The 26,230-nt window shown below is 30.9% G+C and overlaps 1 protein-coding gene across 1 annotated transcript in view; it reads right to left on the reverse strand.

Annotated features, from left to right (window-relative positions):
- Positions 1-13,880: 13,880 nt before the first annotated feature.
- Positions 13,881-26,230, reverse strand: part of LOC129985357 (DNA-directed RNA polymerase III subunit RPC6-like) — a 32,074-nt gene continuing 19,724 nt past the window's right edge. The window contains exons 8-9 of the mRNA XM_056095357.1: positions 19,492-19,677; positions 13,881-14,044 (exon numbers count right to left, since the gene is read on the reverse strand). Coding sequence (XP_055951332.1) covers positions 13,967-14,044; positions 19,492-19,677 — 264 coding nt within the window. The 3' untranslated portion in view covers positions 13,881-13,966. The remainder of the gene's footprint in view (positions 14,045-19,491; positions 19,678-26,230) is intronic.

A 26,230-nucleotide genomic window follows, 5' to 3' on the forward strand; every position in this document is an offset into this window, starting at 1 on the left:
CTTAAAATTTGTGAAAAAGAGCCAAGTTAAAATCGTGTCTTCAAGACGTTTTCTAAGTGAGGTCCATCTGCTCAATCCTCCTTTTGCCATCGTTTCGCCACTGATTCGTCGAGACGAGAATATAATGGACTTAATATTTTCATCCTAATTATGGAATAAGCATAAAAAATTTAATTACTTAATGTTATAGCAAAATTTAAACTACTAAAAATTAGCAGTGCACAGTTAGCGACTGCCTTGTCATAATAGCACTGGGCACGCTGACAGATGAGAATTACAATTGCAAAATTCATTTTCATTGCGAAATAGAATGATATCCCTTCAGTTGTGGACAGTAAAGATAAATCATTATCTTTAGGGGTTCAGAATCCGCAAAATCGGAGATTCGATTTCAACTACGGATATAACGGAATATTTAATTTTCTTCATTCTCCATCATAAATAAATATATAGCAGATAAATTAATTTCGACTCAGAAAGTTCTACTGAGTCATTTTCTTATTGTTTGTAATTCTACCTGTAAATATTAAGCTTAAAGTGCATCAAGTTTCTGGAAGGATTTTAGAAAGGAAATAAAAGTCTCATTTCTAAATGAATACTTTCATTTAACCAGCGTGGCTGGTCTCCCGAAAACTTTCTCACATACTCCCTAATAAAGGTGCTGCCTCCCATTTCCTGCAAAAAATTGTGAACATTGGGTAAGACAGAGAGTGCCTTACATGGTATTGGTGTATGATCGTTTCAAAATATTAACCTTTGGCGTGAATTTAGAATTTTTAGCGAATCTGTCGAGTGATCCTTGGCGAGTGTTTTGGTGAATTATCCCTGGCATGCAGTTAATAATATCCGAAAATCCAATTTTTTAAATCGCGTTCTTCTCATCCGATTAAAACCAACATTTGACACAGAACTACAGTTATAGTCACAAAATCAAGTACAAACTTTGATATGTTTAAGTCAATCCATTTCAGAGTTGTTACGCTTCTAAAAGTTAAGACCGACATGCAGTCAGACTTTGTCGGATTTTGTTCAAAATTTGACGTGGCTTCACTATAGATAAATCCATACACCGTATTTTGTCCGTCGGCTCTTTTCGTTTTGTACTTATGGTGTAAACTTACATTTAAACAGCCGGACAGACAGATTTCCTCATCGATTTTGCTCAAAATTTATAGAAATCTACAAATTTCCATAATCTATCCCAAAGCGTTTCTTTGTAGGAAAATACTGCCATCTCTCTCTGTAGACAGATAGAAATACATAAGAATAAGGATTACTCTAAACTGAAGTATCCAGCTTCTCTGTGCATCTCACGAGGAAATTTGATTTTTCGTGAATATTAATGGAAAAGATCGAAACAGCTTGAGAGGATGAAATGCAAGATGAATAGTTATACTGCATTCATGTTGCAGCCTGTTTAGACAGATTGATTGCAAGAAAAGAAAGCATGTCTCGCGGTGATGTTTCTGAAGTTTCTCTTCTGTAAATTGTAGAAGACGTTGAAGAAGCTTTGCATGCTAAAACAGGAATATGCATATAATATCAGGAAATTCCACTGATTAAAGAAAGCAAAGCACGTATTTGAGTATCTCCCTGTGATGCGACTGAATTTACTCTTTTCACGATTATTATCCAAATTTAAAGTAAAAGTAGAAAAAGTAGAACCAGCTAATGGGATGAACTAGGAAGGGAATATACATATATAAGATAAATTCAACTTATTTAGATAAAGAGACTGCGTCACATGCATTAACTGTTAGTGACCGAAATATTTATTCCCTATCAATAACTTTCCAAGTTAAAGTAAGAATCAAAATATCTTAATAAAATGAAATAGGAAATAAATAGATGTTTATTACACAAGTTTCAGCTTATATGAAATCATAGAGTCAAGGAAGGTTAAATACATATGTTTTGGAGTATTTCGAAATGATATAATCGAAACTGTGGTTTTCACGAACATCATCCAAATTTAATGTCAGAATTTCTTGGTAAGATCGTATGAAAGAAGATAGGAAAAACTTGCTTCATTGTATCATATTTGATATATATTTCTTGTCGACGGCTAAAAATTCAAATCGCACAAGTACGAACGCCAGATTGCTTTTTGGGCCAGCTTAAATTAAGTTTCATTCCGAATCCTATTCGAACATATAGACAGACATACAGGGTGGTTTTAACTAAAGTTCCACTTTGAAATGATCATAAAAGGAAAACTATTGGACCAAATGTTATCAAACTTGGAAATAATTTAAAGGTGTTCATGGGAATTTCTTTTCTGTCAAAAAAAAAAAAAAAGTTCAAAACTTACCACCAGAGGGAGAATGACACTGTATGCAATATTGTTAAGCAAAATAGTACATGAAGATATCGATTTAAAATGTGTTTAATCGTTTCTGAAACGTGTTACAAAGCATGTGCAATGTGGCATCCACCATTTTCTGAAAGCAAGTTAAATTGCATTACTGTATTCTCAACAGTAGCTCTTAGCATATCAGGAGGAAAATTACGCACATGTCGGTGTATTGCTTGTTTCAGTTCAGTCAAATTGGTTAGATTATCACCATAAATAGTGCTTTTAAGATAACACTCATTGAACATGCTTTGTAACATGTTTCAGAAACATTTAAACACATTTTAAACCGATGTCTTCATGTCCTATTTTGCTTAACAATATTGCATACAGCGCCACTTTACCTCTGGTGGTGAGTTTTTGAACTTTTTTGGCAGAAAAGAAATTCTTATGACCTCCTTTTAAGCTATTACCAGTCTTGATAGCATTTGGTCCAGTAGTTTTCCTTTTGTGACTATTCCAAAGTGGAACTTTAATTATAACCATCCTGTATTTTTCTATGTCACAGTCAATTTGGCCGATTAAATTGTAAAAAAGATTTCTATACTGTTCAAAAAATGAAACAAAAAGCTGAGCATTTTTCATGAAGGAATTTTATAGATGTAATTTGCATATGATTAGCCATATAACTGTTTTGAAAATTTAAGTACGATTTTAACTGGAGAATTTGATTGTTTGCTTAGATTATGGTGCTTTAAATTGAGAAAAAAAATAACAGCAAATACAAGACGAAAAATTCTTTATTTGTCAGTTTGAGTCACAAACACAGTAAGTACATGATCATTAAAGCTTTAAACCTGAAATACTTACAGATTTAAAAAGAAGATACAACACGAATGGTAAAATAGACACAATCTGATCTTGCTATTTTTTTAATTAATGAAACAAATTTTTGAAAACGTAATAGCGTTATGAAAAACAATATTTTTGGTTTAAATCACTAAAAAATAAATAAATTTAGGAAATGAATTCAAATAGGAAATAAATTCACAATTCAATATAAATACTTTGGCACTTTAAAATCAATCACCAACTTAGGATGGCGCGATTAGTACGGAATCAAAATTTAGTTACATTAATCAACTAATAATTAAATTCTGAAAGGAATAAAATATTGTATTAAACAGAAAATAATCTCGTAACATTTACAGACAGCAAGCCAATCTAAGAGTTAAGAAGCGATTGAAAAACTACAAAAGCATAATACAAGTAAAGATAATTAAAAGCATTTAGTAAAATTAAAATTGTTAAACTAATATTTATGTAAAAATAGGGCAAGTGCTCAAAATTGAATCTACAACATAATAATTGTATGATTTGCTTCATTAGTAATTCAAAAAATATTCTTAAATTATATTTTTCTAGAACTTAAAATGGATAGTCTGTTTGGAAAAAAAGTAATCATTTAAGCATTTATTGGAAAAATTCTGAAAATTTCATACATTTAAGAAGTATGATTATCTAGAAATTTAAACATTTTAACTGCTCACTAAATTTTAAAAATAAAGGAAAGGAACTTAATTATAACAGCGGCAGTGCCGTTATCTCTAACTGCATCTATTTGGCGTCTTTCTATAAATACATTTTATTCATGAATAAATCATCATCAATCAAAAGATTTAAATGCACAGTTCTTGCAGTGTATACAGAGCTATAAAGCAAATGGGCTAAAAAAAATTGCATTCACAGCATTAGCATTCATGCAGTTTCATTATACAGGAAACATATAATGTTAACATTTAAAATATGAAGTTTTATTAATTCATAACATCCAGAGTAGCTACATTTGAACTAGCTTATAAAGATACGAAAATTGAAAAACATCAATATTCTTCATTTGTGTTTTGAAAAATAATCCCTTCAAAATTTTAATTTTTTTTCTAGTAATAAATATAAATTAAAACCGAGTGAAGAAGGCAAATTTTTTGAGGGTACGAAATCTACTGTGTCAGCAGCCAATGTGTCTCAACAATAGACACACATTAAAGGAGATTGCAAAAAGAATGCTTGTCTTTACAGCGTATGCATCCTATACAGTTACAACTGGAAACCCACAACGATAACACTGATTTAATGATTTGAAGTTTTTATTTATGCTCTAGCTCCATTTTTCAAAAGCTCCTCTGAATAATGGCAGAAGGGACAGCAGCAAAAACAATGAAGCGGGGAAAGAAATCGAAAGTCGATTTCGGAGTTTTGTCTGCCATTTCATTTCCGATAATATCAACAAGAGAAAATACTGAAACATTGAGAGCAGAAATATTTGAAAAACAAATCCTGATTGAAGTTACTTCAAATTGCTGAAGCGATAAACTGTTCCGCTAATAAGATCAACTTTCTTCTCTGGAAACTAAGCTTTATTGACGTTTCTAAGTTCCGTAACGATACTGCAACAGTTCGTTTCTGATCGGTCTTAGAATGGATGAAATGTTTCACTTTAATATGAACTCGGTAGTTTTAAAAGATTATGGCAATCGGCACATAGACAAAGCCTCACTCCCCTCGTCGTTATGTCACTTTATCAGCCGGAAATCCAAATATGTTTATGGAAAACCATTAATTCACTATTACACACATCAGAGACGCTAATTTAAAAATTTCTTATACAATAATTGAATTGCTATAAATTTTAGAATCATTCAGGAACCTCTATCATTTCTCGCTCTGTCGCCATTTCTTTATCCAAATTAAAATAGGAAACTGAACTCCTTGATAATTTGGTAGATGGCGGTACTAGTCGTTACAATTCTCTATTGGGCAAATCAGCAGGATTCATGGTTCCAGGCGCATACTGTTGTATATATGGTCTAGCAGATATTGAGATATAATTTGCCTTTTCAATTATTTATTAAGTTACTTAAAATTATATACATATTTAAAGAAATTTCATTTTGGGGTAGGATACTCAGTCGCCTTTCATTCCGTTGCCTACTACGCAAGTAGGACATTAAGGATATAAAGCGACGTTCAATAGCGCCATCTGGTGAAAAAGAAATATGTAACATAGGCCTTCAATATTTCATAGAAGTCAACTGCTTTACTTCCTGTGAACAAATACCTCTGCCTTAGAACCCTTTGAAGTTAAAGCAAATTGTGGCTGTTAATCTTTTTCGTATAACAAATCTATCAATTTAATTTAAATGGTTCAATTTTTACCCCGAGGAATAAAAAATGGTTCAAATTATAGATGTTTTTTTAAGTTTTCTGTGTTCTTGCTATGAAGAAGAAACATTGGAAGTTGTGATTTTTCTTTGCAATTTTCATGTGAAAATTCTTTCTTCTTTAAATTTTTGCTTTTCAGTTTCATCTTTGATTTGACCTATTTGTATCAACAGGCAGTCCTTTTAGAACTATATAATAAATACCAATTAATATTTATGAATCATTGAAATTCTTTGAAATTGTTCGTTTTCATTAGGATAGAAAATAACTGCAAAATCTATTTTCGATAGAAAAAACTGTCCTAAATGTAACATACAATAACGTTTTGAGGCCTCAGGTTAATTGCGTTTATGATTATAGACAACATTAAAATAGTTGCAATTACGACAGTTCAATTTTATGAAATTCAAGACTTGCTAGAAATTCCAGAGATACAAAAGCAAAGAATAAGGAATATTAAATTAAATAATGGCCCTTGACTTTTCAAAGACCATAACATTTGTTATGCATTAATTATACGCATGAATAATTTAGATCAGAAAATTAGGAAAATTAAATTGTTGCAGCCTTGAAAAGTATTAATCAAGAAAGCCAGAAGAAATTCCCATTTCTCAGTAATTTCTTATATCTTGTAAGTGACCAATTATATCCCGGGGTGTAAAACATTCTAGCTTGTCCCAAAGCTAGACCTTTTTCGGTAAATTTAAAAGTAACGCAATTCTTTACATGTTTTCAGTCAGTATATTCATGGTCAGTAGTATATGAATGCCAAATAAAAATTTAAAATTTGTGAGTGGCCGTAAATGTATTATATTAGAAACTATTTAACGAATAAGACTATTCTTAAAAATAAGCTGCAATTTTGTATGTTAAACTTGGAATTGTCACTGATTCCAGCAGAAATATAGATGTGATGATCTTTTAAAATTTTATAAATATTTGTGCAAACGTTTAGCAATCCCTATACCTCCTCCCCAAAAAATAATTAATACGTTTGCTCTCTAAATTTAATGTGCTAACTACTGTATTTATCATGACTGATCAGACGATTCTTTTCCATTTAGCCAGAGCCGGTCTTCTCTATAAAAGAGTCTGGGTGCAAGAAGCCATTTGGGGCCTTAATATTTGTAAAGTAATAACAACAACAACAACAAATAATACAAGCACGTACATATATTATTAATGCAGGTTCATTTAATGCATTTTTGCTAATACATCAATTACTTCAGAAAAAATTACAATTTTTTGCAATTTCTTTTTCGATGATCGTTATAGCAAGTGCATTTAAGCATTCTGAATACATGCTTGGCCGAAAATAATTCTTTATTAATTTTAATTTGCTGAAAGAGCGCTCAACACTTGCTTTAGTAACTGACAACGTAAAGAAAAGTTTTAACATAGTTAATACAATTAGAAATAACTCATTATAATTATTATTTAGTATGTATTGCAACATGTCTTATGCGTTATTTACATCTCTTTCATTCAAAATCAAATCCCATAGCAAACAAGTTTCCTGGTTTAGGTTTCGTCCACAACTTTGTTATAAAACTTTACAAAGTTTTTGGAACATTTCTCTAATTCATGTTCTTCTAAAGTTTTTATATCAGTGATTAATTTGAAATCAGAAATAATATTTGGTATACTTTTAAATCTATCTTCTATTTGTACAATAACTGTATTAATTATAGTGTTAAAAAAGGACACCTAAAATCCTCTACCTGGTTTGTTATAGCTTCGTCTTCTGCTAATTAGGATTATAATCTTTTCTTTTTTCGAATTCGTTTTGCAGGAAAATGTTCTGAAATGTTCAAATTACTTGCTAGCCCTTTTGCTTCGTATAAAAAATGTGATACATTTTTTCTTAAATTTTAGATTTCAGTTTTAATTTTATTGACTAAATTGAAAGCCTAATCAAGAACAATTGTTTTTGTTTGAAATAGTTTATGATAGAGTTAAATTTGGACAATATTGCAAATCACACTATTAAACATACAATAAATGGTATTTCTTGTATTGTTTCCAATAAAATTTTAGCTTCAAATACCACTGCATTATCGTTACTTACATCAACAAATTCTTCTAGCGCATTACAAGTGTGTTCAAACTGTGTATCCACTGCTTTAAGCGAATCTATTTTGACTTCCCAACGAGTGTCACATGATGGTTTAAGAGTAACGTTTAAATGCTTTTGCAGAATTTGTCATCTTTATATAGAGTCAGAAAATATAAGCGTTCCATTATCCCAAAATTTTTTTTACGATATATACTGCTGGAAGCGACATCACAAATTAATAAATTAAAGGAATGCGATAGGCAAGGCGCATAAAATGAATACGGGTTCGGAGACCATATATATGTAATGATATTTTAATTCTAATTTCAATTTAATTAATTTTTCAAGATTTTATCTTAATTTAGCCCATAGTAACTTCATTCTAAAATATTCTCTTATTTCGTGATCCAATTCCACTTTCGGTTTAATTAATTCCTTTGTAAAAATAATGCGCCATCAGTACTATATATCAAATGAAAGTGATACTTTTGCCCTTGTCTAAGGTCACTCCAGCGGCGCGTGGCCAGAAATCCTATGTTATATAAGGCAAGTCATCATCTGTTCGTCCCTTTTCTTACTTCTGTGTGTGCCGCGCTGCGTTTTCTTGTATATGATCATGCCTGCCACTCGGAATAGAATAAAACGAAATTAAAAATACCAGGTCTCTTCACTGTTTCGAACCTGCATTCTACTTAAATCAATATATATATATATATATATATATATATATATATATATATATATATATATATATATATATATATATATATATTTTCCACTCACCCTTCATCCATTCTTCAGGTTCGAAATACTGTCTACCATCCCATTTATGACATCCATTCTTGCACAATTACTAATATAACAAATTATCAAGGGAACCAACCTTTAGAGCACCAAAATAATTACGACAACTGCGAAGAATTACATTGCAGTTGACTTTTAAATGCAGACGATTTCGTAAAGTAAGAATTCAGATGATTTTTTAAAGCGCATACCGACAATTAAAAAAATGCAAAAGAATAAATATTTTCTGATCGTATTCACATTAAAAATGAAATTGCAGTGTCTTATTAGTTGTAAAAAAGCTTTTAATTATAATAAAGAACAAAATTAAAATCTTTAATCGATATATTTTTATTATTTTTAATTTAACATTTTTCATAAAACAATTGTAGTTCATGTACAACCATTGTAAAAAGTAATAAACAAAACTGCATTAGGGTTGCTAGAAGATCGTTCCGTTGGGTTGCTATAAAGGCGACCAACTCGGGGAGCACACTAATCTTCACTTTAACCCAAGATTCAACTAAAGGATACAGTAAAGCCTCACTTTTATCAGTTGTAACACCTAGTGTTTCAAGTGCACGAATTTGTTGTTCTAAACTGCCATATAATGCACACAAATTATTTGAGGAAAAATTTGAAATACAATTTTTCAAAACCAACTTCAACAATTCCCTAACATATAGTTCTACTTGTAAATCGTTGCTACCAAATCTTGTTTTTAAACAATCAATTACTGTAGGATAATTATCGCCAGTTGGAGGGAAACTTTCAATCACTTCTCTCGCTCGAGAGCCTTCGACGGTAGCTTGTAAAAAATATTAAAACTTATCAGAATTTTCAATACCAGAATCGACATGAATTTTTTCAAATTGACTCCAAAAATAAAACCACTCTTTAACGCCACCGTCGAACTTTCTTAATTCCAATTAAGGTCATTTAAACCTTCTTTTTTCAATAACATTTTCATCAGAATTTGTTATAGAGTTGCTTTGGGAAGAATTCATGATAGTATTTACATTTTACTGATGATTTAAAATCCTTCTAGTTCTTGTTTCAATCCTTATAGCTCTATCACGAAAATCTTCAACCACTTCAAATTCTGTGCCAAATTCACTCTCAGAAAGAAGTTCAAGGACGCTCGAGTGAGCAATTTCTAGTCGCTCTGCTTTCGATTTAAAAATATTCAGTTCGGTAATATCAACACTTTCCAAGTTTATCAGCTCTGTTAATTTATTTTGCACTTTTGTAAAAGCAGATCTTTCATAGGAATGACGAATGCTTTACAAGCGGTTATTACGTAACCAATATCAATCGAACAAGAGTTTAATCATGCATAGGAAAAGTCCCTTACCCACTGAAGTGAACGGACCGGCTATTCTTGGAATTATCGTATCATTGAATTGCATATCATTCAAATTTATCGGAGCGGTGACTTCACTGGAAAGTGCGAAGTCAGCGCTCCACTTTATGGGAGTGACCTTGGCTGTCCGATAGTGGCATTAGAAGATGCACTATTCCATATAGATCATTTTTAATTGCTTGTGACATGACTGACTTTGATTGCATATTGTTACGAATCTGTGAGGCGGCTTCCCAGCATAGTCGGTTCCATAGGAGATCCCAGAGCTTGGCGACTTTGGTGCCAAAATAGATTATACCCGAAACACAGAGAATTTTCCCGATCCGTCCAGTAGGAACGGAGATACGCCTCGAACGTTCCTGATTGGTTGAGAGGCTTCTAGCCCCGCCTCCTGAGACCTATAAAAGGAGCCGCAGCTGCCGGGGAGTCGACGGTGAATCGAGTCGCGAGCCAGTGGAGTCGAAGAGTAGTCGGAAGCGGCGGTGAAGAACTCGTCTTCCAGGGACTAGCGGAACAGCGACGGAGTAGAGCTGCTGTGTATACTGTTGTATGCTGCACGTCTCGGCTGAAGATAATCGTCTTTTGTGCTGTATATAGTAGTCGTCTTTGTGCTGTCCTGTGTGTCTTCGTGTAAATAAACGTCGTTGTTTTAATTTCTACTGCCGCCTGGTGATTGAGCGTTCTTCACACCATATAGCCCCCACTATCCAAACGAACCCCGGAAATTTCGTAACAATATATTCTGTTAACTGATGGCGACATCTATTGGTAGAATATATAACTAAAGTAAACATTTTTAAGAAATGACATATATATTTAATTCTTCAGAAAATGGTTTACTCCAAAAAAGAAATTAAATAAGTAGTTTTGAGAAAAAAAAATCAAATTTAAGAAGTAAGCTGAAATAGATAAATTAATTTAATCACACGTTAGTTAAATTAATAAAGTAAGTATTAATTACAATCAATAATTTTTATATTTAATACTAATTCATAATTTTTAATTAATAATATGATTGAAATAACAGATATTTGGAACAAATATTTAAAAATAATAATAGCAAAATTATTTGTTATTCAAAAAATCGCGGATTATGCATCTCTACTCTGTCAGCCTTCCGTGATTTCTTCAAAGCTTCAAGATTTGCAATATCAATAACTGTTGTAAACACAGTCCCGCCGAGGGTACCAAAAAATGTTGTATTATTTCAAGGTAATATTCTATTGCGCTACCAGCACATCTACGACTGTGCTTACTGAGCAGAGAATAACTCTAAAAAGAAAAAAGAAAAAAGAAAAAAAAAAAAAACGAAGACTAAAATATAGCAGAAAGTTCACTAGGAAATAAGCAGGCTTTTCTTGCACCCATTTCGTTTATTTTCAGAACACATCATTTTTAAACTGAATTCAAAACACGTTCAAACAACAATTATTAGGTCACAGTTAATAAAACTTATACTAAATAAAAGACAGATAGACATGACAGCTACATCTCATCAAGCTAACGAGCTCTCTTTGAATGATTGTTTGTGGCCGGGTCCCAATTTATATCCGAACCTTCTAGACGTGTTAATAAATTTTTAAATTTGATTACGTAAAAATAATTTAGGCTCAACAAAATAGCAATATCATCCGACATTCGCCAGGCTTTTCTTCAAATTTGCTTGGCGGATAAACATAAGGATCCTCGTACTGAGAAAAGACCAATTCTTGAAGTTTATCATTTTAACCGTATGATTTTCGGTGTATATGCTAGTCCGTTTCTACTTGAAACATCACATTAAGAAATATAGAGAAGAGTATCCTATTACTATAAAACATCTACATTCTTACATGTATGTAGATGATTGGAGATCTTATTTCTCGCCATGCTAAGAATATCATGAAGGAAGCGGGAATAGAAATGAGAAAATGGATCAGCAACAATACTACCTTGAGTCAATGGGCAGCAGAGGGTTTTGACACTTCCGTCTGCTTAGGAAGTAACAAAAGTGTTAGGTATGGCTTGGCAGACTTAGGACGATTCTGGATACAACAGGTTTACTGGAATTTATTTCTGTCAATGTCTTCTCATCCAAGAACTTTGGGAAAAGAAAATCACGTGGGACGAAAATTATAGAAAGGTGGTTGGAGTGATGTAAAGAATTATCACTCTTGGATGAACTAAAAATACCAAGATTACCTTCTAGAATCTATAACTGAAAAGAAAAGTGACACTATAGAAATTGACGTATTTTGCGAAGTTTCAAAACTGCTTATGGTGCTTCAGTTTATATGAAAGTAAAGAAGCAAGACAAAGTATTTGTTAGCCTCATCACTTAAAAAACTAGAGTGGTTCCACGGAAAAGCTTTACATTGCCTCGACTTGAACTCCTGGGAGCATTGGTATCAGCTCGTCTGAGCTCCAAAGTTCAAGGAATTATCAGAAAGAAAAAAGACTTTACTGTGTTCCACTAGACAGATTTCAAAATAGTCCTATATTAGATTAAAGGCTCGCATCAGGAAATCATGGAGTTGACAAATCTCAATACTTGGTTTCACTGTCCAGGAATGTACAACCCTTCAGACTTCTTGTCAAGAGGATTCATTGCTAAATCTCTTATATGTAAAAATAAGTGGTGGAATGGTCTATCATTTCTATTATCTGATGAACTTCCTGAAACTATTTTTGAGTGTCCAGAGCCAGATGAAAAAGATTGCTTACCTGAACTCAAATCTGAGAACTGTAATATTGTTTTGACTTTAAACTCTAACAAAACCTTTTTAGATTATCTTGTTAACCGTAATAATAAATTTCTAACTATAGTTCGAATATTAAGTTATCTTTTTAGGTTTACTTCAAATTGCTGAAACCAAAAGAAGAAAAAGGGTCCTCTAACATCAGAGGAACTGTTAGAAGCAGAAAATGTTTTATCGAAACAGTATAAATTGGAAGAATTCTCTACAAAAGTGATATCATTAATGTCTCATAATGAAATTTCCAATAAGAGTCAGATTTCAAATTCATCTCCCTTTCTAGATAATAAAGGTATATTGAGGGTAGGAGGACGATTGGAAAATTCCTAGTTGCCATATTCAGGGAAACATCCCATAATATTACCCTCAAAGGACAAGTTAACTGAAATTATTGTAAGGTATTATCATGAAAAGTATTTTCATCTAGGACCCCAGCATTTACATTTTCAGGTAGGACAAAAATATTGGCCTATTCATGGGAGAAATGTATGTAGAAAAATTGTGCATAACTGTGTTATTTGCTTTAAAAATAATTCTAAAGAGTATTCTCAAAAAATGGGCAATTTGCCAAAGGAAAGAATAACTCCAGATAAAGTCGTTAATTCAACGGAAATAGATTTGTGGGCCCATTTTTTATCAAAAATAAATATCAAAGAAAGGGTTCTGAAATTAAAGTTTGTTTAGTAACAAAGGTTATATATCTTGAGATAATCAGTGATTTAACATCTGAAGCTCTAATAAATACGCTAAAAAGATTTATTTCCAGAAGGGGTAAATGTCGTAAGATTTTTTTCTGACAATGGGTCTAACAGAGCATTAAGATCTTTATATAAATTGGTTAAAGACAAAAATGAGTTCTTATGCGCCCTTTTTGCAAAAGAAAATATTCAATGGTCCTTTATTCCTCCTAGAAGTCATAATTGGGGAGGACTATGGAGACAAATATCAAAACCTTTAAATACCATTTCAAACGCGTAGCAGGAAACTCAAAATTTACTTACGAAGAACTGCTAACGATGACTATCCAAATCGAAGCGATTCTAAATTTTCGTCCTATTTCGCCGCTTTCAACTGATGTTAATGATTTAGAAGTGCTAACTCCAGCACATTTCTTAATTGGGAGGCCAATAACAGCGATAGTTGAACCATCTCTAACAGATCTCGAGTCGAATTGCCTTAATGTTTGGCAAAGAATAACTAAGTCAGTCCAAACAATTTGGAAGAGATGGAGTCTTTTATACTTAACTTGTTTACAACAAAGAAAAAAAAATGGGCGGTTAATAAAGAAAATCTAAAATTAGGAGACATGGTCTTAATCAGGGAAGAAAATCTCCCTCCCTGTAAATGGTTAATGGGATGTGTAATATCACTTTTTATTGGAAAGGATAATAAAGTGAGAGTGGTGAATAAGAAAAACATGCTCTACAGTGAAATGAAATCATGCTCTTTTATTTACATAACATTTTACAAGCATATCACAAAAGCGATTTATTTTTACATCATTTTCAATATGCTTAAAGCTGCAACCATTCTTTCATGTATACACAGGTTGAAGGCGAGACATCACAACCATTGCCACACTTGTTGTATACCTAAAGGGGCAAAATAAGTAAGAGATGAATTCACTTACAAAATACATGAAAATTAGAAGTGCCGTGAGTAACTCAAATATTAAATGAATGGATATTAATCTTGTTTCTTGATCAGTAACTGAATAGATCAAATATTATTCCAAAATGCGAATATGATTTTATTATCATTAGGTGTAAACTTCATTTGAAGAAATCTAACAATTATAAATTACCTAGCTTCATTCAGAAACCAACATGTAGCTTGCAATCTGCCATGAAGACATCTGCAAGATTCCCATCCCCATTAAAATAAAAGCTAATGGGCCAGTCAGTGGCTTTGATTTTGATGGAAATCTTTGAGCCCAAATCAGCCAAATGTAATTACAGACATCTCCCAATTAATTCTAGCATGCGTTCAGTTTTCCATTTTAATATACTATTTGAGAGGTGTACAAAGCCTGGATTAATAAAGAGTAAAAATGGTCCACACCATCTTTACAGAGATAACATGGACTAATATTTTGCTGTGGTAAGAAAATTATAGCATTCACATAATATTTTAAATCTAGATTGAAAATCCTTTTTTCAAGAATCAAATGTTTTTTGACAACCATAAAGCCATCCAGCAAACACACTAGAAACACTACCGATTTAACTAAAGAAAAATTGTTTTATTTACTATAATATTTTTATCCAAAAGAAAGAGGGGGAGGCAAAAGACAGGCCAACAGAGTTAAGTACAAAGCTGTGGCTGCAGTAGAGGATGTAGTTTAGTATTAATCCCGATAAAACTATAGCTTTCAGTATTGAAGAATCATTTAATCCTTTTACCCTACTTAATTCAATGTGATACTCTCCTATTTACAATAATTAGACATGGGTTGAAGTGAATGTGGACTGCAAAAGGAGTTATAGTGTGGTGGCAACGCATTGTTCTTGACAAAACTAGATTTGAATATCAGAGACAACTCAACTCTTGTTTTCGAACCTTGTGTAGCCAGTTTATTTTTTTGCTGCATAATTTTGTTTTTGATGTGCATCAACTGAGAATCCAAATGTATCTTCATGTAAATAATTATATATATATGCAAGATTGTATTGTGAATAAAGTTAATAGCCTCATTCTGATGAGGTGATTTAGACCATGCACAACAATTAAATGAAAGTTTTAACCCCAAATATTATAACGGACCAAGGCGGAGAGATGGGAAAACTCAATGCAAATCTGGGATATGAAATAAATAATTTAAAAGTATGCATTAGACCAAGGTAAATCAAAAAAAAGAAATATAAAATAGACAATATATATATATCACAAAGGCAAAAGAACATTACAAAGGTCATATCAAATTCTCTGTGTATACAGGACTGGAATGTATAAAGTTTTGCGAACGTTGTTAGGAGAGAGCTAAGGACTTTTCGATGCACACAATGAAGATAATGATAGAAGAATTATGTTTGAAATGAAAAGGAGTAAAAACAAAAGAAGTTAAAATACAAATAAATAAATGGAAAATGGCTTGAAAAAATTGTTAAAGAAAATATTGTAAATTGAAATATTTTAATTCTACTTAAAACAAGTAATATAAATTTTTAAAAAAAAATCAATTCCTACTTTTGCAAGAATTGAACTCGCATTCTTCACCTTCAGGTGAAAAATACTGAAATCCTTGCATTTGACCAATTGATCTACTGCCTGTTGATTTCAATTTTCATTACAAACTGCTAAAACTATATTTAAAGTATTAAAAATTAATTAAATTTAATAATTAATGAATTAATATTTGAAAAACTTTATTAACATAAAATGTCATCCACTACAAGTTTAAAAAAATGTATTTGAACTTGAGTGGATGAATAAAAAGTATTTTATTAACGACTGAAATTTTGAACAAGATATATAAATATATATATAGGGAGAGTGTGAACTAATAGTAGAAATTGAAAAAAGGTGACTCAAAAAAATTAAAAAGAAAAAGTATAATTATTTGGGATCCTTAAATTTTCTGCAACAAATGCATTTTCATAATTGAATAACAAATCTTGCTGGCTTGGATACCCTATAATTGCACCAACATTGCTTTGATTTGCAATTTTTTACTTACATCATTATAGCCTTAATTTATGGTGCTAAGATAGTGGGAATGTTATTGATAGTGAAGTTATCTTTTAAGCAGTTGATTTGATATATAACAGTGTTTTTGTAAGTTTGTAGGAGACATTTTGATATTATATATATATTAATAATTATATTAAAATTGACTATATTATATTGTGTGTATAAATATATGCTTCCGGCCTATATTAATAGCATAGACTGAAATGTATATTACACACACACACATGTGGCATTTAAGTATTTTAAGAAAAATTGAATAATTTTCTTTGTGCAATTAAATGATCAAGATTAGAATTATAGACCAGTTTTGCATTTTATTCAAATTAGTTTATTATCACTATATGATTACAAAAATAAAATGATCAAATATAAAGATTTCTACAACACAATGGATTGTGAGCTAACAAATTTGTTTAAAAGCTGTTTTGGAGAGTTACAATGTACAACATAAAGTTATTTCTCCTTAAAAATTTATTTTTTATTTTTTAAAATTAAGTGGGAATTTTGTTTTGTTTTTTAAATAATAAGCATGGAAAAAAATTTCAAACAAAATTGATTTTTATATTATTTTACAATTCAGAAAGCCAAGTTTCTAATAATACCAAATTTGTAAAAATGCTATTTTCCTGGGTGGGGTCTCTCTTGGTTCAAACTTTTTAAATTTTGGAATTTTTAAATCTTAAATAATTGAATTTTAATTAAAAAAATATTTTCAAAACTATTTTTGCAAAAATTTTAAATTTTTACTATGCTTATAACCTAATTTCAGAAAATCCAGCAATATTCAATAAACTATGCAGCATGTTTTAATAGATCATAGTTCAAAAAGCAATTATTTCTATAAATAAGCTGTTCAGTCTTTACAAAAAGTAGGTACAAAATATATTTCTTCAATATCTTATGGTTCTGAAACTATTGCATGTAAAAAAACACTATCAATTCTAGTAATTTGAAAATTCATTTATAATTAATTACAAATATTTCTATTCTTTACTTTCAGAAAAGTCTGAAATTGGACTCCATTAAAATTCAGTCCAGAGAACACCATATACTTACTATAAGAGTGCCTTAGAAGCAGTAGATAAATTAAAATCTTTAACTACACAGAACTGTACTAAAATTTTATATAAAAATACAGGTAATTAAAGTGACTTCGCTGGAATTCAGAGCATCACCCACATCCTTCACCAAATTAACGTTGATATGTATATTAAATTGAAACAAGGGCTTGTTCTAAGAAATGCTTAACTTTGATCCTGCTACTACAAGGTAAACAAAGGAGAGTATCAACCATTTTTAACATCAGTTAATTTTTTGTAGCATTGGTTTTTGCTGTGAACAAATGCTCTCATTATTAAATGAATTGACAATATTCAGAATACTAACCAATAATTTTTTTAAAATTTAAAAAAAATTAGTTTTTTTCTTTAAAGAGGTTATAAAACCAACACATTTCAACAGTGTGCACTGCTGAACATGGATAAGTAAATGATGCAAGAAATCTCAAAACTTAACAGTAAGGGTAAGAAATGTCTAGTCTCACTTTAGCAGCAGTAGCATGTGTCTTTACATTAGTTTAACTTACTTTTATTATTTTTTTATTAGCTTTTCTCAGGTGAAATTAATTCCATTCCAATATTTTTTTTCCTTGTGTCTTTACAATATCTTTTCAGTTTAAGAAACTTTAAACTCATAAGCATATAAAATTGTGCATAACGTTGCAAAGTTTTGCTCCGAGGAAGCTGCAGTGAAATTGTTGGAGGTAACTCTTTAGCAAGCTTTGAAAAGAATTTCTCAAGCAACTGGAATATTGGAATTCACAATTAGAAAAATTGCACATGAAGTTTCAACATTCTGTAAAACGGAAGTTTTGAGAATACTCGGAAATCATCATAAAAGGTCTACTCGCCGAAATTGTCAATTTTGACAAGCATGTAATTCAACAAACAATCCAAATCTTTTATGATCAACAAAAGAAAGTGCCTTTTCTAAGAAAACTACTTCCCATGTTACAAGAAAAGTTAAATTTTCAGAGATCCTTTACTACTACATTGCTAATGACAACTTATATTCATTGAAAAGAAAAACACATCTTTTCGCACTATTATTTGAAATGACAGTTCGTGAGAAAATGTTTTCTTTAAAGTTATTGGTTTCTTTTTCAAGCACAGGAAAAAGGATATATGGCCATTTGAAACACATCCTAAAATAAACTCTTACATCTTTTTTGGCAGAAATAATGTAAAGTGGTGTTCAAATAATTTTTAAAAGCTCTATTTAGACATCCCTTTAAGTTGGGGAACTCTAGTAAGTGCCTGAATTTACATTCAAATTATTTTAAAATTCCGATTATTTTCACATATAATGTTTGTGAATTATGTTTTAGAAAGCTTGTACATATTGAAGATAAATTACATATGAAATTTTGATTTAAAAGAAATCTAAAAATTGATGGTAAGTAGATTTTCTATTTGGGAAAATATTTACTATAGAATTAAATTTCGTCCAGGTTTCATGTGTATTTAATACTGAACATTTTACTTTAAATTAGAATATTAACAACTTTTTATAAAAATTAAGAAGTAATTATGATTACCAGTTTATGTTAAATTAAACAAGTTATTTCGTGTTTGTTTCGAAGAATTTGTTGTTAATTATTCAAATAAATGCAATATAAATAAAATGAAGGCGGTTAACTTTTAGCATTAATTGATCCTACTTCAGATCCCCCCCCCCTTCTAATTGTAAAATTGTTAAACATACAAATAATTATTCAGTTTCTCCATTTGAATTGCGTTATTCGTTGTACGCATGGCAGGCATATCATATTTTCAAGATAGCAAGTATTCAAATAATTTGGGGTTTAATGAGCTAATTTTTAAATTTTATTTTCACAAATTAAATGTAATAATACCATATATCGCTAATATGACTCGAAGCTTGCCAATGTAAGAACTTGAATGAAATTCTACCCACAGTAAGTTGTTTCTTTAGCAATTGCCGCAAGCGAAGAAATCTGCCAAGAAGCGTTTTTCTGATAACCACACAGTATGCATCTAATTCAATCATAGATGCAATGTACAAACTACAAATACTCAAATTTCAACTTAATTAATGCATACAAAGCAAAAAATTCTTAAATAAGAAATTGTAATTTTTATTAAATACTTCATTTTTAATTTTTTTGTGTTCATGTGTTTTATTTATTTTCCCATATTTTCAAATGTATAGAAAATCTAGAGGTTTTTCAAAAAGAATATACTGAATTTATATAATTTAGGAAATTAGATCCCCATATGCGATTCTAAAAATTCTACAACATAAAAAAAATCAATCCAAAAATACTTACAGGACACACACCACAAGGCATTCTCATGAGTCCAGCATTTGATATTAAAGGTTTTATAGTCCTATAGAAACTTTCTGATCCTGAACCTTTAGATGAACTGTTTGACAGAGAGTCGGATCTTTCTATTTTATTGTCATAAATTAAAGCTTCTAGAATTTTTTCAATATCGGATAATTTTAATTCAACCTAAAACAAAGATGAAAAATCAGTTCATAAATTTATAGCTGCAAAAATTGTGACTATCATTGGTGATTATTAATTACATGCTTTCTCCCGACTCAGAATATATACAACATAAATTATATCAGCAGTTATTTAATATTAAAATATTTTTTATAGAACTTCCTAAAAATCTCTTAAAATAATATATTCTAATACATTCTTTTAATTAATATAATATTATTTGTAATATATAATATCTATACATATTATAAAATGAAGTCTCCTGAAAGCGTGTCTATGTTTGAACTCGAAAAACAGTTTACTGATATTGGAGATATTTGTACCATTTTGTAGGGCAATTATTGGGGAAGGTGATTTTAGTGTTTTGAAGTCATCTATACTTATAATAAAGCTCAATGTGTGTGTGTGTGTGTGTGTGTGTTGGCGCTCTACAGGCCAGACCGTTCGACCAACAGCTACGAAATTTGGCACGTGTATACCTTGGAGGCCGGGAATGTGCACCTCGGGGTTATTTTTTCGAATTTTTAATTAAAATTTTATTTATTTAAAAAATAAGCGAAATTTTAGCGTGTTTCTGCTATAACTGAATTTTTAAATAAATATTTAAATTATATTTTTCAACAATTTTTTTCGTACAAAATAAAAATAAAATTTAAACTGCACGAGCACGTTTCGCATTCATGGGGAAAAAATTAGCTTTTTTCAAAGTGTTGCCATCACATCGATTAAAACTCCATTTAAAAATAAATTAAATCTTTTTGGAAATGAAATCTGCAAAAATATGATTTTCGTCACGTGTCTGTAGGAAATGAAACAAATATGAAATATTTTTTTCTAAAAAATAAATTCAAGAAAAATTATTTTATGATCTTTTACACTATCTGTATTATTAATCCAATAAATCAGTTTTATTTTAAGGCAAGTTCTGTTTAATATGAACAGGATATCCATTCAAATCAGGGCCACACTGCTAATTTGTAAACCTTTAGTAATAGACACAGATCTGCTAAAATGGTCTAAATGGAAAATGATTATATTTTATGTAACTTGATCCAATAAATACTCTAATATATAACGAATTTTTGATTTTACATAAAGCTTTATAAAAATCACTTATAAAATCACGTTTAACAAAATGTTCTTGAAACACTAATATTTTAAATAAAGAATTAATTTCCAATCAACAAAATCAATCACTTAAACTGACTGATTTATAAAAATTTGAATATCACTATTCAAAAAAAAAAAAAAAAAAAGGATAATTTTAGATTTTCTATCGATCGTTTTAAAGAAAATACGCCAATCAGCGCGCAGGTTTCTCGAGATTAATTGGCCTAAGATTATGAAAATGTTGAGTTTTTCTAAATTTTTAACATTCAAAACTTCATAAATCAGTCTTAGTTAATCGTGGAAAATAGAAACATTCATTCATTTATTTAAAATTTGGTGTGTCCAGAATATTTCTCAGAATATGATACCTTACTGCATAAAATTTAGACTTCATAATTTTTGAAATATATTTATAGGCCGGAACAAAATATTATTATTGATTTCATTTCAATCCTTTTGAAAGCAAAACTAAAAACTAAAATTTATGCTGAATCTGAGAAATTTTTGTTGAATTATTCTTTGAGATATTACGCAAATTATGAAAAATATTTTGTAGTTCACATAAGACTTAAATACCGAACGATTCTGTTTGCAGTACTCATATTCAATAATAATAATAATAATAAATAAATAACAACAAAAATGATAAATAAAATAAAACGCTTGGTTTCATTAAAAAATATATTTACATTAATTGCAATTTCAGCATTTCCACTTTAAATTAAAGTTGAAGTTTTATCGGAAATGACGACAAATTAGCAAAATATATATATATAAATTGAACGAAACGATCTAAACAACAGTATAAGTTTGGTATGACTATCAAAATTTGAAGATTAAAAATGTTTTGTTTGAGAAGCTATTAAGAGACAAGTTACTTAAAATATTTAATTGAAAATTATAGCGAGCGGTAATACTGGTGAACCGGCTGGTCGCCAAAGGCGGCTAGTATCAAAATAAAAAGAGGAGTTTTATAATTGATAAAGAGGAGTTTTAAATTATTTTCCTAATACGATTCGCGCATGCGTGAACAGCAATATGTGCTTTGCATTTATCCGCGCGAGTGCGGAAACCTCAAACTTCGTAATAATTGTAAATAAATAATTGTGTATTAAATTTGTTCGTTGAGGCAGTACTTTTAATTGGCTATGCTGCTGGAGAATCATACAAAAGATCCCTCTCATTCCAATAGATGTCCCGTTTTCATTTAAACGTATTCAGTTCCCAGTTAGGGTCGGTTTCGCCATGGCAATAAATAAAGCCCAAATACAAGCATTTCACACTGTTGAAATTGACCTAAGCGAAAAATGTTTTTCTCATGGACAACTTTATGTGTCACTTTTTAGAGTTACATCCTAACAAAATCTTTTTGTCTTGGCACCAGGAGGAAAAACAGCCACTATAGTTTACAAAGAAATATTTAGAAGGAAGCTGAATTTTATTTTCATATCAGATTATACAGAGTTGATAAACAAGTGTGGAACAGCGAGTACAATGATTTAGTGTATATTTTTTAATTTTAAAACAGCTTTTCTATTTTATATCTTTAGTAGATTGTTTTGTCTATGGACATATCATATTTTTACTTTTTTTTAACAGCATTTCTGAATGTGAACTATAAAAAATTGCTTTGTAGTTATTTTTGATGATTTTTCAATATATTTTCATGTTTGTCTGATGTTGCGTGACATGCCCATATCATACCTGGTGGAGGTTAGACTTATGCCGAATTTACACTGCGCCAGTAGGCAGCTCATGCACAGAAAGGGACTGATTTATGTTTGCCACAATTTCATAAGATAGATTCAGGCATTCCATGTTTGACTGTAAATTGCCGTTTTAATACCCCTGACTTTTCCTTTTTCAATGCATATCGTATTAAAATGATGGATAATTATATAAAGAAACATGGTAAAATAAAAAATAAAAAGTCAACATACCTCAATTTGGAAAACAGTAGAATAAAAGATGGCAAATAAAATGAAAACACACATAACCTCGCATCAGAAAGAATAAAGAGCAAAAAAATGTCGAAGTTAATCTATAAGTGATTAATTTTTTTCCCTCCAGAAAACCGACAAATTCTACAAACGCATGAGCAGTAAGGGGAAAAAAAAAAAAAAAAAAAAAACAATACAGCTGTATGTTGTTCTCCCGTCGGCACAATTACTTGCCATCGACCGAACAGTATTTTTCAGCTTTTGTACGCATGCGCTGCCTACTGGCCGTTGTATAACTGGCTGAGTATAAACCCGGCATTAAGTTTAAAGCTAATTCTTCCTCTTGGATGCTAGGCCACGTGCAACGCTGTGCAGGTACTGCTAGTTTCTTATATATAACAGACATTAAACATTTAACAAACAATAAAATACATTTAAACTAGTCTTGCAGCACAAATAAATAACGTTAATAGTAAAAGTTATTATGATATTGCTCAAAGCTTTAAATACAGTTGACAAAATGTTTATTTGTACACTTCAATTTTGGAATATTATAGCAAAATAAAATAAGGTAACTAAGTTAAAATTGCAGAAATATATTCTAGTGAGGTAAAATAATAATAAAATACCAACAAAAAAACTATCACATAAACTTTAGTTGATTAATAAATAAAACTTTATAAAAACTATACAAAAAGAGTATTTGTACACTTTCTTAGTGACAAATTTTAAACATAATTATAATTATTTTATAGAAATTTAATATTTTGTATGTATTTTATTGGCTTTTACAATTGCTTCAAGACGTCTTGGTATTGATTCTATTAACTTTTTGGTGGTTTCTTGATCTATTTCTTCCCAAGCTTCCATGAGTGCTTCTTTCAAACTATTTTTACTTGTAATATATATATATATATATATATTGGACTTGAGCATCCAATAGCATCCACAAATTTTCAGTTGGATTTATATCCGGGGATTGTGGTGGAGTTTCAAGGCGTCTTGGCGCATTATAAAGCAACCATGCTTTAGTAACTATTGCAGTGTGCTTTGGATCGTTATCTTATTGGAATAAGAAAGTGTCATCGATACCCAATTTTCTAGCACTGTCTAATAAGTTATGCCGCAACACATCAATGTAACCTAAAGCTGTCATTTTTGTGTCAATAAAGTGTAATTTTCCAACACCGCCATGAGCTACACAGCCCCAAACCATCACATTTCCAATACCATGTTTCAGGGTCTGAAGTACATTTTTACTATCAAGGGCTCTTTTATTTTTTCGCCAGATTTTTCGGATATTAGGGGGTGAAAAAATTTCAAACTTATTCTCATCTGAAAAAATAACCTTTTTCCAGAAGTCCATCGGTTTGTCTTTATATTTCATAGCAAATTCTAGACGCTTCTTTTTATTTACTTCAGAGATCATTGGTTTTTTTCTCGGAGTTCTGCTTTTTAAACCAGCACTATGTAACACATTTCTTATTGTTTGAGCGGTCACTCTAAAGTTAGAAGATGCGAGAAGGTCATCTGCAATTTTCTGAGCAGAAATTTGTGGTTTTCTAACAGCTGCTTTAACAATACTTCGCTTATTTCTTGAAGTTAATTTACTCGGGCCTCCTGGCCTGCATTCATTTTCAACGCGTCCAGTATTTTTATATTTTCTTACGATGTAACCAATAGTTGTAAAGGGTAACTTAACCATCTTTTGAATTTCGCGATAAGATTTTCCACTTTTATTAAGGTTAACAATATGAGTTCTCATGTCTAAAGAGACTTCTTTTGATTTCGTGTCCATTTCTCAGCTTTTCTCTGCGAGTGACCTTCACTGTTAAAAAAGATAACCTTCAATGTTTAAAAAATACAAACTATCCAAAAAATTAACTATAATGTGAAAAATTACATGAAATGATAGTAATACTTACCGGAGATATAGGTGTACAAATATACATTTTGCAAGAAATTTTCCAAGTTTGTTAGATTTAGATTTTATTTTCAATTATTTCAAAATATTTTTTTCGTTTACTTAGAAATTATTGTAACAACTCAACTTTAGCTCTGACAAGCAACAACTCAACTCATGTTTACCCAAGAATCTTTACTTTGTAGAATTCAGTAATAAAAAACGGTTGCGTTGCTAGCTTCCAATATGCATTTTGTTTCTTTTATTTGTACTTAATTAATTGCTTTTTGTTTTTACCAGAATTTATCGATAACCTTAACAGGTTATGGGCTCAGTGTGTTTTAAATCTGCGTGAATTTAATATCTGCTAAAATTTTTGAAAAGCGAAGTGAACTGCGTGCTAGGCCTAACAGCGAGACGCTATGGATTTGAAAGTACAAATCGACAAACTAGAAGGTGCGGAAAATTGGAGCAAGTGGAAGTGGCAAATGAAAATGCACTTTGAACAATATGACCTCACATCAATTATTGATGGAACTAATATTTGTCCGGTCGCTGTAAACGGCGATGTTAGTGCGGATGAGCACGTAAAGAAGGTGGCTGAATGGCGGCGTGATAACGCTAAGGCAGCCGCGCTTATTGCAAGTACGTTGAGCGCTTCTGTAGCCGATTTAGTGATGACGTACTCGAATGCAAAGGACGTTTGGGACAAATTAGTGTTTTTGAACAAAGCAGTATTCAGAGACTTAATTTATTGATGACACCATTTTTTCAAGTTGGTAGAGATCCTAATGACAATGTTGCTACACATGCAGGTAAAGTTGAAAGAATCTACACGGATATGAACGGTGAATTAAATCGTATTGGATCAAGTAATATTCCAGAAGAATTATTGCATGGTAAAATATTGCTTACTGTGGGTCCAGAATTCCAAGAATTCAGCAATGTTTGGGAGTCTCTAGACTCTGATAAACGAACAACCAAGAATCTTGTTGAAAAATTGTGTACAATTGAACAACGTGTTAAATCTAACGCTGCTGTGGATTATGGCGCATTTGCAGCTCGTGTGCCTGGTTTTAAGCAAAAACCTGTGAAAAATGGGGAAAGACTTCCTGAAAGTACTTCTGTAGGTAATAAATCTAGTAATTTCAAGCAAAAGAACTGTTTTAAGTGTGGTTCGAATACACATCTTTGTAAGGACTGCCCTAAGAGAAGGTCAAATGTCTCAAAGCATAATAAAGGTGCATTTGCTGCTAGTGCAGACAGTACACATCCTGATGTTTGCGTCTGTGATTCTGGTGCTTCATATCACATGACTGCTAACAAACAGTACTTTACTTCGTACAAACATTTTCCTGTGCCCATTGAGGTACCACTTGCTGATAATAACAAGATCTATGCATATGGATCTGGCAGAATATACATTGAAGTTTGTATTCAAGGTAAATGGTATGATGCTCACATGGAAAATGTCTGGTATGTCCCTGATGTGAAACGGCATCTCTTCTCTGTACAACAGGCTACCAAGCATGGAGTTGAAGTAAAAATGACCAAAAGGTATGCTGAATTTTTTCGTAATGAAGAACTTGTTGCAGTTGGATCC

Source organism: Argiope bruennichi, chromosome 9 (assembly GCF_947563725.1).
Source record: "Argiope bruennichi chromosome 9, qqArgBrue1.1, whole genome shotgun sequence".
NCBI classification, from domain to species: domain Eukaryota; kingdom Metazoa; phylum Arthropoda; class Arachnida; order Araneae; family Araneidae; genus Argiope; species Argiope bruennichi.